This window comes from Hyposmocoma kahamanoa, unplaced genomic scaffold (assembly GCF_003589595.1).
Source record: "Hyposmocoma kahamanoa isolate Upper Pololo Valley unplaced genomic scaffold, ASM358959v1 202, whole genome shotgun sequence".
Classification (NCBI taxonomy): Eukaryota; Metazoa; Arthropoda; class Insecta; order Lepidoptera; family Cosmopterigidae; genus Hyposmocoma; species Hyposmocoma kahamanoa.
In genome coordinates, this window is record NW_020653726.1 from 16,760,680 (window position 1) to 16,775,801 (window position 15,122).

The 15,122-nt window shown below is 34.7% G+C and overlaps 1 protein-coding gene across 1 annotated transcript in view; it reads left to right on the forward strand.

Annotated features, from left to right (window-relative positions):
* Positions 1-748: 748 nt before the first annotated feature.
* Positions 749-15,122, forward strand: part of LOC113227205 (kinesin-like protein CG14535) — a 465,861-nt gene continuing 451,487 nt past the window's right edge. The window contains exon 1 of the mRNA XM_026460095.1: positions 749-1,143. Coding sequence (XP_026315880.1) covers positions 755-1,143 — 389 coding nt within the window. The 5' untranslated portion in view covers positions 749-754. The remainder of the gene's footprint in view (positions 1,144-15,122) is intronic.

The following is a 15,122-nucleotide window of genomic DNA, read 5'->3' on the forward strand; positions in this document are numbered from 1 at the left end:
TTTATATTGAAAATTGTATGAAATAATATTTACTATTTATTTATTTAAGCCACTTACAGAGCATGTACTATTGGATGGCTTCTTAGCATGGCTAACTTATATTACGAATGTCATGTAGAAAATACATTGGTAGTTTTTTCATTAATAAAATATACTTTATTATTGAATGTGCTTTATGTACATATCATACTCTCAATAATAAAGATAATAGAAAAGTAACTATGTCAAACTGACAAAATAAACTACAAAAAAAATAAGTACAAAATAAAGGTATTACATAGTTTTATATATCACTTAAAATTATGTCATATTTTGTCCCGAGTCAAACGGCATATAATGCTTTTTTCAATTTTATATCACTTTTCCATTAAACGAATTGCAATACGACAGAATGTTTTCATTAGTACAATTTGAAAGCTTAACGAAACCAAATTTGTTATAATTATTAATACAAAGATCAAACACTTGGAAATAATTCCGTCGATTCGAACCGACGTCTCCTAACAAACCGTGGCAGACGCTATGCCAACTAAGCCCCGGAACAAATCAGCGGACCTCACGAATTTATCTATGTGCTTGTTGTTGAATCTTTATATTTGGTTTTCAACGACTTTTTTTTTCTAACTGTTCGATCTTTCTATTAATAATTATGGCAACCTATTGGAGTAAATTCACAAAAAATAATTAAATATCAATTCAATATAAACTTAATGAAATCAAATTTCTTCATCAGGTAAAAGCAACAGCACCGAAAATGGATAAAAACGGCTACTTTTTCTACGTGACTTCGACGGCGAAGAAGAAAAAGATCAGTCTAATGCAACCGAAGCCTCCACGAGTCGCGTTCGTTGACGAAAAGATGGAAACGCGTAGGCCGGGGGTAGCTGAGAGAATTTACCAACAAGTTAGTGTAGCTCCGACTGCCGGGGAGTACGGACGTGTCGACTCTATGACGCAACGAGGTCCATCGCCCGCGCCACGCGCGCGCTTGTACTCGCAACTGGAGAGTTACCAGCCGAGATACCACACGATACGCGAAAACTATGGGAATAAATACGGTGAGAGTGAGAAAAGAGATAGTGAGTGCCGTAGGAGGAAAAAGGAGCAGAGGATTGCACCTGGACATTCTCAGGTTGTTTTAAGGTAAGTTTGAGTTTCGGCACCACTTCGAAAAACTATGTTTACAAACAAGTGAGACTGTAGATGTGACAAAATAATTAACGATCGTGACAATATGTCGTAATATGCCGAGTATATTTACTTAACTTCATGTAATATTCATAGAGAGGATAATACCTCTCTCTGAAATTCCGAAATTAAAGGCAAAAAAGATGAAAACAAAATTTTCTTCTAAATACACTACCGTAGTTAAGAAGCTGCTTGTTAAACATCCAAAATATAGAATAAAGTATATTACAACAAAGACGGTATTTCAGTGAAAGGTATCCTCTCTTAGATGTATACCTTCCTTGAAGTTCGTTTAATGTAATAAACTCGCACAGAAAAGAAACTTTATTTTATAAATGAAACGGTTTTTTTAACCGACTTAAAAAAAATGAGGTTCTCAATTCGACTGTATTTTGTTTTGTATGTATGTTACACGAATACTCCGGCTAATAACATAAATAATTTTGTTGACCGATTTTGATGATTCTACTTTTGTTGAAAAGAGGGTACCTCAATATTGGTCCCAATTGAAATTAATTAGAAGAAAATATTCCACCTCTTTGCATGACAAACTAGGGGATGTATCCGGTTTCGCGCTCTCTCCGGTAACCGATGTCAAAGAAACTTGGCAAATAGATGTATTTCCAGGCACTTTTGAGGTCGGTCTTTTTTATGATTTTTCGACCAAATCGCGTATATTTGTTTTTTTACAAACAAACCTACTTTTAGGACTCATGGTCACTGCTGACTGAGTAGGGACAGTAAGCCAGATGTCTAATATTAACGCAAACCACTCTATTCCGAACTGTAGTTACAAATTTATGTTATTGATATAAAGGTCGGACTAACACAAGGAAAAATTCCTTCGCCCAACTGAACTCGAACTAGCGACTGTTGCCTCAACGTGGGTACCGCTCTGTTCACTGCTCTATAGTAAAAATCACAAAAAAAAATTAATATTAAATTAAATTAATATTATACTTACAAAGGTTATTAATTTAAATAAGATAATTAAATAGATAATTAAACAAGATAAACAATGTTTACTATGATAGATTGGTTTAGAATATAGATGCTTAGAATTAGGATGCACATAATATACTATATACAGGATAGGTAAATTCATACAGAAGATGATTAGAAACGCAGTTACAGCGGAGTAAATGATGTACAATGATGTTTAAATAAAGAATATTTAATCTTAGGAATTATCGAGTTCTTAGGTTTTCGCGATTGTTACACAGAGGAAAGGAATTACTTATTAATTATTCAGATTTAGTTTTATTATGTTACCACGTACTAAGTTTGCGAATTAAGCGCTATTACAAATGTATTTGCAAAGATCGGGGGCAGGCTGAAAACCAGCGCTGGGCGACTTCTGCAGCTCAGTAATTGCCCACACACAAATCATTTAATGTATATATTAATTTAATTTATTTTTGCATTTATAAGTAATCTTTGAAGCTCAGTTTTGTTATGTAATTAATGTGTGTGTAAATAAATGGTTTAGACAGGTAAATATTATCTTATTTTTCAAAAAGGTAGAGGTTTTCAATTCGACTCTACTGTTTGTGTGCTACACGATTACTCCGGCATCCATTTATGAATCGATTTTGATGATTTTTTGTTGGAAGAAGGTACCTTAGTATTGGTCCCATTTAAATTTTAAGAAAATATTCCATCGCCCCTTAGCGGCACACTAGGAGATGAATCCAATTTCGCGCACTTTCCGGTAACCGATTTCAATAAAACTTTTGTTGTTGTTTTGTGGTTGTTTTCTTTTTATTATAAAAAGGTTATAATTATTCCTGCACCGAAGATTCATTCATGTTATGCTTTTTTTCATGCTGCACACGATTCGCAAACTATTTTATTTTAACAACAACTGTATATTAATCACGTTGTTGATGGAACGAAAATAATGGCCACATTGCGGAAAATTGCAAATCCTAATGAAAATTACCGTTGAAAATTATTACGAACAAATGATGCTTTGATAGAATATCATAATACCGTATAGTCAAACTGTGCCATTAATAGAATTATAAAATATATTATAGGTTATATTAAACAAGAGCGGTGGTAGCCTAGAGAATGGTAACCTAGGACTTTAATATAGACTTTAAGGCTTTCGTGTTCATTCAATAAATTATTTATTTATTTATTCATTAATGGTATTCTCACACTAATATTATTTTAGGTACAGTGGCTGTTAAATGTACATGATATCCTTGTTCTTCAAAATATATAACAATAGTTCATTACCAAATAAACAAAAGAAAAAAGACTATAGTGCGGTATCTTATCGATTCAGTATTTGCAATAAAAAAAATTATTAATAATGGCAACATAGCTTTATCAACTGAAATAAATATGTCACGGGACGGTTTATCACAGATTGCATGTGATATACTGCCATGCTTCGGCCACTGTTAAGGTTAATATACCTAATCTTTGAAAAAGAGGTCAGCAAGATCTTTTCTGTTCTATATTTATCAATATCCCAACACACTTCTTCTGTAATACAAATACATCATTAACGTTGGTAGAGTTGCCCCATATAAACACGCCATAAGACAACCTCGAATGATAGTACGCAAAGTATAACGAAGGAGCAAATTGATTGATTGATTGATTATTACTAATTACAGGTTTCATAACACGATATCAGTTTCTATTTTCCCGAAATATCGGGAACTGTTACAGGCTCCAGGGCCACGGGCTGACTGGCCATCGGCAGATGATTGCTTTAAAAACAGACATACCTCTTTTGCTGTCGACGACTATTTTCATGTTTATTACTTGTTGCGAGAGATGATTAAGCGACCGGGTTTTAAACTAGCGGTTTGTTAATCGGGTTAAAACCCATTAACGGCCAAAATCGAGGGCAAAGAGTATTTACAACTAAATATGTATGTGTAGTAAATCGAGTTTTGTTCAAATTGAATTTTATTGCAAAAGTTTATTGCTTTGTGATCTAGACTATTCGATTTACCTTTCTATGAAAACCAAGCATTGAAATACGAGGAAATCCATACAAAATATCGTTAGATCGTATGAACTTGAATCGATTTTTGCAAAAAATGAATCGTAATGTTGCATCCTTAATAGTAAGAATCCAAGGATTGCAAGGTGGGTTTGTGTTTTTCTATGTAAAAAAATCTTATTTACAATTAGTGTCGAACTAACTGCCTCCGAGGCCGAACGGTTACTATGCTGGACTGCCACGCAATAGTTCCCAAACCGGGAGAAATATTTGTATGGCCTATTTATTTCTCTCGTGCGTTTGGAGGTAATTTGTGGTTGTCTATGTATGTGTCCATGGCACCCGCGATACAAGGTTTCCCTAGTGCTACGTTGAGTGTGTGTGTTATAAAAAAAAAACCACTGACGATCAATGTCGCCTTACAAAAAAAGAAGAAAATGCATATCTTAATTTTTATATTGTAGTAGTAGTAATGTAGTCTTCACATTAAATATATTTTCTTTATGTCAAATAAAATTAGTAGACTGCCGCCCTATAGCCACTGATAAGCCACTACTCTTAACGCTTAGCGGAATATCAAGCGTACAAAATCCTGTCATTGACACTCTATTGACATTTAGCAGACTTCGGGCCCTGTAATTAGTGATAATCATTTGGGACTTTAATTTCAAAGTTACACGCACATATAAGAGCGGTACACACGGCTACTATTAACAGCGTTACAAACGCGATGCAGTCGCTAATCGTCTACCTTTACACACGCGCGATTTGAACCTTTTGACTGCCACTGACAAACACTGGTTACGTTCCCTAGATGCCAAACCTATGTAACGATGTGACGAATTGTCAAAGTCAAAGAAGAACATGACAGAATATAAAATGCAAATACGAACCATACTTAACTAGAATATACAAATAACACAAGGAATATCTTAATATTAATTTATTCATTCAAATTGCCAATTAAAGGGTTTCATTAACGTTTCCGGGCGCCATTGGCGTATCAGCCAAGTTAATTTAAGACGCTTTAAAGTGTCCACGGTCAAAGGGCAAGCGCGCGACTTCATCGATACAAACGCGTGATTGCATCGTTACACTTAGGATTTAAAGGCGAGATTGTATCGATGCAATCGCGCGTTTGTATCGATGCAGTCGCGCGTTTGTATCGTGTAAATAATGCATCTAAAATAACCTACTTGATATGTAAGTGCATGAGCGACTGTGTTTATAATAACAGCTGTAAACCAACAACAAAAATCGATTCTAGACAGATTACGTAAAAGAATAAAAACACGCTACACAGATTTTTCAAGTAAGATTAGGTGTGGCCGGTACAGTGCTTACAGTGCGCTGGTCTCCACTATGGAGAGGTACTTCACATACATACTTTTACGTTGTAACCTTTGTTTTAACGCCCGGTATAGAATGGTATTCCATACCATTATTATGTGTATAATTATATTAAAACTAACTAAATTGTACAACATTAAGACCTCTTTACAATTACAATTTACTGCTGCAGCTGTAATTATATTCACACTCGCTCATGCCCTTAAATATCAAATAGGTTATTTTAGATGCACTATTTACACTTTACTATGTATATTATTATTCTCAATATATAACTTTAGGCATACTCGTTAAATTTTTGCTTTCAAATAACTTAATCCCGCTCGCTGGTCCTGACTGAAAACTAGCGCCTCGGGAAGCTTTGACATAATTGCTGAGTCAGCGCCGATTCGCTGCTATGACAATCATGTTATGTTTTTTCTTTTAAACTTAATCTGTATTTGTGTTATATCATTGATTAAAGTGTTTATCTAGCTAGGTATCAGTAGTGAGACGTATAATAATTTGTTTAAGTTGATGATGATAGTGATGATGAATGAAATGATGGATGAAACTTTGGCGATTTTAATGATTGTTGAATATTCAATCTCGCATACAACCGAATTAATAGTTTCATTTTATGCAAATGTAATTAACTTGAATCTAGGAATGCGTAATAGAATCGTGTGGGATGGTGGGACCCAACTCGAAATTATAATATTAATAAAGACCGGACGTTAAAAATAACTATATTGGACCATGAAACTGAAAATTGAATCAGATTCTACAACAACACAAATTAATTTTCCAATAAAACCACATCATAATTATCACCAAACGATTTATTTTATTGGCTGATTTATTGTAATTATTAATACAAAGATCGAACACTCATAAAACATTTCATCGATCCAGATGGTTTCGAACGAACGTCTTCTAACATACCGTGCCTGACGCTATACCTACTAAGTCACGGAACGAACCAACGGACCTCACAATTTTTCTATATGTCTCTGTTTTTTCTCTCCTCCTCCTTCTCTTTGGTTTTTCAACGACTTTTTAGCCGTAGCACCATCTATGAGAAATCGATGAAAGTATTTCGTCACCCAGTTAGATATCTTTACAGCTACCAGTCCCGGCTAGAGATGACCCTATTCACCGTATTTAAGTTTTTATTGAATTGATATTCAATTATTTTTTCTGTGAAATCACTCCACTAGTTTGTTATTATTATTAATCCAAAGATCGAACACTCAGAAAAAATTCCTAACAGACACTCAGAAAAAAGATTTATTATATTTAACTGCCTCAGTGGTCGACCGGTCACCTGCTAACGCTGGCCTGCCACGCAGAAGTCCCGGGAAAAATATGCCAACAGACTTATTCCCTGAATGCTATAACTTGGGCTTTTTCAAGGCGAGAGTGAATAAGCATTATTTAGGTGTGCATGGCCTACCAGGTGCGGTGGAGGTCAAATGCTCACTTATATATTTCGACGCCGGAAAGCGATCTTGTCCGGTGTAAAGTCCTATTTTTCGAGATACGACAAGATCGCTTTCCGGCGTCGATGTATAAAAAAGTATAGAGGTTAAGATGCTACATAATGTAGTCGATTCCGGACAAACTAATTTTTAAACCTGTGTAACCTTTTTGTTGTATGTGTTATTATGAGGGTGGCGTGGTCATTGGAACAAATACCTCTTCGAACAATATAGATTAAAAAAATAATGCTCATATTACTGATTGGAGGTGGGCGAACTCTTTCGCAAGGAAGTTCTATAGCTACTACATTACAGAGGTATATATACATATCTATGTAATACGAAATTGTGCTTATGATAATAGCCGCAAATGGTAAATTACATTCAATATTGTTAAGGAAATTTTTTTACCTTAAAACTTTATTTTCCAAAAAATGTTGTGTAAAGTAAAACAAAATACTTCTTTACGTTTTATTTCAAAACATGTTTACGTTCCAGGTTGAGTTTTTTTAAGTTTTTAAGTTAACTTTTTTTAAGTACGAAAATATTAAAACACGTGTACCAGAAAATCTCTTTCTTTTATAAACCATAATAATAAACTTGAGGTAAAAATTAGAATACTTAACTGATTAATTATTAACAGAGGTCTGTTAAAGTATAAATTCCTAAACTTAGAGGTAGTAAATAATACAATTGGAGTTGATATTACATCCCTTTGAAATCACATTTCAGAGGGAGGTATTATCAACTCTATGTTCATTTTAATAACATAGGTCAAGCGCGTAATTCACATAGAGCTTATGTATTTCAGAGAAATTTATCCTCAACTCTATATTTATTATTATAAACAACATATACTAATTCCCTTTGAAATCATATTTCAGAGAGAGGTAATATCAACTCTATATTTATTATTTGAAGTTTAAGTAAATATACTTTGCCTATTTCGATATCTTGTTATTAGATGAATACTCCTATAAATATGTTTGATGTAAATAACAATCCAATATTAACATTTGAAATTGGACCATATATCTTTCCCATTAAAGCTAATCTTACCAATAATGTATACAGAACTACATTCATAATCAGTCTTCCCTTTAACGGTAAAGAGGATTATAATAAAGCACTGGCCTGTATGAGTTTCCATAAATGGCAAGGGTATTATTATTTGATCGCTCGCTCTTCGACGAATGCACGATTTCAAAGTTACTATCTATTTTTTTACAACATACAAGTCGTGAATCAAATATAACAAACTTATATAATATATAATTAATAGTATATATAATTTTGATACATGTACAATGGGAATAAAATTATTCTACGAATTGATCTGTCAATCTGTGTTCATAATTTAGGTATGTTAGAACCAACCGGGTGAAGTTGTTCGCGGAAGCGAATGACATAATTTAGAAAAAAATCAAAGTACCTAAAATATTAAATGGCCAATTCTATGCATATTTATTTGCATGCTGTGCTTCGGTAGTTCTATAAAGATTTATTATATATTATACAAAAAATAAACACATTTGTTGTAATTTTATATTTAGTCATAATAATCGAAATAAGACTCTAAATAACTAACCTCAAATGATGTATCGGAACAACTGCTATCACTTTTTTGTATTCTTTCTTTCATGTCTTTAGTAATTCTGTCCCGTTCTCTGATAGCATCAATATCACAACTATACAAATTTGAAACTGCGGGCATGTCTTTTATTTCCCGGAGTACTCCACATTCCCTATAAATAAATATATTCGCATTAAATAAAATTACTATCTGTTGAAAAGACTAGCAAAACTACAAATTTCATAGAAAAGATCTAAATTATTATGTCGTACTTACATTAAAATCGGAAATTCACCCAAATGTTCTTGAGATAGCAATCATAGCAAAAAGAAGCTTTCGCACATCACTTTTCACAGTTTTCGTCTTATTATTATAAAGGAAATCACAAAAATCGCAGCTAACAAGTCAACTTCCAAACAGTGACTTAAATATTGGGGTAGTCAGTTAGATCAAAAAAAAATCTGAGTGTCATTTTTCGTTAGCCAGACTCTAGTTTTACTGCTATCAAGTTTAATCGTTCTTTTTTCTTTCATTTACTATCATACACAGACGCACGCACGCACGCACGCACGCACGCACGCTCGCACGCACGCACGGACGCACGCACGCACGCACGCACGCTTGCATGCACGCACGTACGCACGCACGCACGCACGCACGCACGCACATACTCGCGCTACAATCACTCAACTGTATTGCTTTTTTCTTGTAATATTATTGTCTTTACTTTAAACTACTCTGAGAGCGTGAAGGCCTACTGAGCTGTAATACAGGTTTAGTTGCCTAATACGGTCTCCAGTCTCTCACAAGAGATACAATATTTAAAATTGTTAGTCTGTTATAAAATAAGTGTAGTAAGTAAGTAAGTTTTTATAAATTTTGATTACTACGAGTATTATTAATCGAACGATTTCAAAATAGACGATTCAGTTTTACGACTAGCCACGTCTAAGGGACTTATTAGTGAATAATTGAAGATATGGAAGCTGATTGGACGTAAAAGGTGGGTAGTTTACCTGCGGCCTGTTGTACAGCTTTGAACGATTTATAAAGTATTGAGAATTTATGAGCCAGTAAAGTGGAGGCTGCGACGGACATGGTATATTTCACAGAGATTCTTTATATCATTTCTATGATACACGCAAAAATGCTAAGTTGGGGCCATCTTGGACCACAATGTTTAGACGAGTTGAGGTTTATCAGAGCTTCTCCTATTTAATAGTAGAATATGTCCAAAAAAATGTGAGTTATTTCTTTCTTTTTTTTAAATATAAAGATTCAATTACTTTTCGTCTCTTTTAGCATTATGGTTTTGATGCAAAAATGTTACATATCCACATAGTTAAAAAAAGAAAAAAGAAAAAAAAAACAATTCTCCTAATTGCGAATTATGTGGGGTAGTGGAAGATGCATATCATTTGTTATTGGAATGTGTCCGGTACGAACAACAGAGGACGGCGTTGATGAGAGACCTGCAGATCAACCGAACATCCTTAGGTGCTATAAATTGTATATTAAGCAATCCCCACACGAAACAGGCAAAAAGACTATTACTATTTGTTGAATCGGATCTCCAACAGCGTCGCTTTTAGGGTACGATGGAACTGGCATATACATTGTATAAAATTTCCTAAACAGTTGCAGTTGCAGTGCCACTTAGGGTTTTAAATCGCAAAGATCTGAGGGGCACTGCCACTGCGCCCGTCACCCTGAGACGTAAGTTGATAAGTCCCATGTGCCTGTAATTAATAATAATAATGCACACTCTCAGACTGAAATACAAGTTGAAAAGTCCCATGCGCCGTAACGCAGTAATACTTACATACAGCCTTTCTTTTTTTAAGTGCTAGCGTTCATGTTCTGATACTGGTTGTACCTTTTATCATGCACTTTTTATACTTATTACGCTTAAGTTTTATGAACAAACATATTATTTTTATTAAAGACAACGTGGCAGTTCTTCTTTGGACGAACTCTATCACAAGGAGACTTACTGTTATTATATTTTTTTTGTGATACAAAGAGATGGGACAAAAATGTCATACGCCTGATGGTAAGCGAAACGCTTTAAATGGCAAAGATCTAAGGGGTACTACCACTCAATCAAATCAACTGACAAATCTCATGTGCCTGTAATTCACCATTATTGTTCGTTCCATCTATTAATGGTAACAGGGACGCCAGGAGGGCTAGCACGACAGGGAGCAGTTTGCGCGAGAGCGATATAAAGCGCGATAAACTCTATGAGACAATGGCAGTATGTCGCGCTTTATGTCGCTCTGGCGCAAGTCGCGCCCTAACGTGCTAGCCCTACAGCTTGAGCAGTATTTATAGTACTTACAAAAAATAATAAACAATTTCACTTGTATCAAAGTAAATGCGGATTGGAGGCTTCATACGGTTTCAGGGGTTCTAAAACTTTTTCGACATTTTTTTTCCTACAGCGAAACATTGGTAAATATACTTAGACTGTCATAAGTTCATGTTCCTACAGGGATTGTACCTGTCGAATTTTTCATTAGTAAGCAACCATTTTCCCACATACATATTAGTATTATGTTAGACAATAAAATTATAAAATATTCTACGTAACATTGAGGTAGAATATTTTTTAAGTTTGTAACCTCTGTACCCGGTCATTAACTTGATTGAAACTTCCACTAAAGAAAAGAATTTAAAATCTTATAATTTTTATTTTGAATAATTAATAAGTACGTGTAACACTACACTTTGGATCGCACTTATCGCAAACACCATAGAGTTGAATTTTAATCGTTTCTCGTTTGACGTACTCTTGACAGTGTATCAAATATAACAATTATGCGACGTAACTTTCTAAAATGAAATGTGTTTTTCACATAAAGAAACTTAAGAATAAAGAAACGTTTTAACGTAGAGTGTTTCACCAAAACAATGCTATTTTTTTGGCAAAATGAATTTCCAAATCTATTGTTATCATTACCACGATTACCAGCTGAAGTTTGATCGGACTTTTCTGTTACGCCCTATATAACTTCGAAAGTAAAACTGAAACCAGTGCTTTGAAAGGATTTCTCATTGTCAGTGAATACACAGGCTTCAGAAGTTTCACGATTGGGTTCGCGAGAAAAATGGAATAAAAACAGAGTTAGGATGATTGACTGGATGGCTGAATAAATTGTTTTGTTAGGGCTTCCCATTCCGATATTCTGATGGAGTTTTGAATCGCAGGCACGATATGCAGGCTCTATTTGCCTTTATTGTATCTACTAGTATATGTTTTCCTTTTTTTTTGCAACTGAGTATCTGTAACATTTGAAAATGAAACTATTTTTTCGGATCTTCAACCGTTACCATGGGCCCAGTAAAGAGCTCAAAATGTTGGATTTATTTGAAAAAAAAAAAAACAAATATATGCAATTTACATTCGGAAAGAGTAGTTTTATATCCAATGCATAGTAATCTGGAAAACGTGAAAACTCGATATTCATTGCATGTATTTGTACTTTTTTTTGCAATATTTTGTTTAACGAATCTATCTTCGTTCATACGTTATTTTATTTTCCATTGTCGCTTTTCGTAACTTTTATCATCCTCATTTTAGCTCCAAAGTATTTCGTTTGTTTTAAGTTTTCTCAAATACGTCCCGTTCTTGCATAAATCTTTACCCCAAACTCGTCCAAATGCTGTCACCAACCTGATTGCCAAAACCAACTGGCAAGATATTCAGCGTGAAATGTCCAATCCTGTTTATATACAAATTGAAACATGACAGCAACTTTGAATGTCAAGCTGTTTTCGATTTAGACGGTTATACTTTAGGTTGGCATTTAATTTATCGGAATCTTCCTTATCATGGACACCTATTACAGTAGCCTCAACGAAATTGATAAAATATGAATTCATTTCTGAATAAGTATTGTAGCGCTGTTGACGCATTCAGCCGCCATGTCTAAAGAACTGGCTGAATATCCCGTATTATCGACACCTTTAGCAGAACCAACATACCGGCCATTTTCGATGCCCATTGGCATCTGTCGCAATGGCGGTAAACGCCTGATGGTATGGCACAAATGCTCTAAACCCAACCAGTGGTACAGCATTGTGCCTTTTATGGTGGAAACCATGGATACCTCTCTGATCTCTGCATCTGGAGGGGCTACAGATGATGTTGCTCGCTTAGAAGCTTTTTGTTTGCTTCTGAAGAAAAGGCCGGGCAATTACTTTCGCTGAAGTGTAAGCTTAGCTTTGCAAAGTGCAAACATTATCATCTTCATATCCACGATGCCCCAGGGTGCTAGAAGATGTGACTAGAAGAATAAAATGTAGAAAATGTCGAATACTATCCCCTCCATTTAATATTATGTAAATATGGAACGGTGTAACGAGCTGGTGTCCACAGCTCGACGTCTATACTTATACGTGGATAAAATATTTCAACTTGGGCTACGCAAGAAAAATGGAATGAAAACAAAGTTACGATGATTGACGGAATATACGAATACAGATTGCTTTGTTTTTTCGATCTATGCTAGGCTAGTATAGCCGGTGCAGCCGAGTCGCGGGTCGCAGATACGATATGTGTTTACATTGGGTGTAGTTTGGACCGTCACATTTGATTTCATACCCTTTCCATCGCTTTGAATAGTTTTTCGATGCGTTTCTTTGTTGGTCCCAGTTTAAATATTATAAACAACACATGTATTGTTATGTATGACGACCTCCGTGATCGAGTGGCTTGCACAACGGTTTTCATAGTGTTGTCATCTCTGAGACACTGGCTTCGATCCCCGGCCTGGTTAATATACAAACTAACTTTTCTATATTGTCTCGTGTCTGGGTGTTTATGGTACCGGAGTTGTTTCGATTTTCATTACACAAGTGCTTTAGTTACTTATTTTAGGATCAGAGCAAAGCGTATGATGTTGTCTAATACTCATTTATTTATTATTTTATTTACTATTGTTTGGATATTCGAGTAATTTAATTTCAAAATCTATTTATGAGCAGCACTCGGGTTCTGTTTGAAATTTTAATTCAGGGTGTTGTGGTGTTTTAGTGTAAGTTTTCAAATATGTAAACTTCACTCAACTTTTAAACGTCGCCACCTTATAAGTATATAATTAAGATCTAAATAAAAATATTAACGCAAACGCGGTAGTTAAGTTTGAATGATTACAAATTTACACTCAGGCTTTTGAACAGTATCCGTGTAATAAATTTCATTCCACTAGTACTCGTAGTATCGGAAATTCCGTAGGTAATTTGGTGTTATGTGGTCTGGTACTCTGTTGTCCTAGAATTTTCCCAAATTTCTAATGAAGACCCTGAAACTATAATGTACATTTTCAAACAATATATTTTATTTTAAGCGAACATACATACATACTCGAAGTATTCAAAAAAAATTATTTAACACTACCACTTACTCGCAAAGCAGATGTCCCTTGAGAAGAACAAGGAAGAAAGCTCTAAGTGTTGGTTTTTGTAAGAAACAAATCTTCACATTCATCATTTGCAATATCTATTTTAAAAATATCATATCCCTTACCATTTAAAATCGGAACACAGTAATGCTTGCGTTACTGCTTGGCGGCAGAAACACATAAGGTATTTACTTCCCTAAATGAACTCGTTCACCAGGAGCTCTAATTCGAGCTTCAAAATTGACTTTGATTGGATTACATCCATTCAATTTCGCAACTGTATCACGAATAGAAGAGTAAATTTTGAGAATCGATAGGAATCCTATAATGGGACCACATCTTCGTTATTTAATTCCAAATTTAAATCATAATTATTAAACAGCATTTCTTATCCAAACAGACGCAAGCCAAAGTGCATGACTTGTCATTTGCTGCAGTTAATAAACATTAAAGGTAATATTGATACCTCTTTACACCCGAGACTTGGAAGTCACGAACAATAACATCGCTAATGCGCTTTTGTAATTATAGCTAGTGTTATTAAGAAAAGTTTATTAGGTATTTGCTACTTGAAAATGTTTTTTAATTTCTTAGAATTTAGGCGTTCTTGCATTATATATGACAGTACATATTTTATGCTCTGTTCTAAAATCGTGTAGGTACTTTGTGCTTTCATACAAATCAACGTTTCGGTAATGACTGGTCATGGGACTTGTAAAGAGTCAGAAACGTTGTTTGAAAAAACAAATATTCACGATTTGCGACTACCTAAGAAAGTGGAATGTTAAGTCAAAAATAACAATACAGAGCATTTGTTTAATGGATATTATAAAATCAATATTGTTTTTTTTTTCCAGATAACACATTAATTATATCTGATCTAAAACCAGGGAACTCCCTGTACTATGCTCCGGATCACTACTTATCACACTCTGACCAGAAACAATTTCATCATCTTCTTTTTAGCCATTCTCAACCATATCGGTGTATTGGTTCCCAGATATAAGGCCTCCTTCTCTTTCTGTCACTTCTTTCGGTTCTGTGCCACTTGTATCCAATTCAATTCCATCGCTTTCTTTATGTTATCCTTCCAAATCTGCGGTCTCCCTCTGGGTCGCATTTCTCCCCAAGGTCGCCATTCAAGGACCACCTTACACCAGGAGCCATGCTTTCGAGGAACG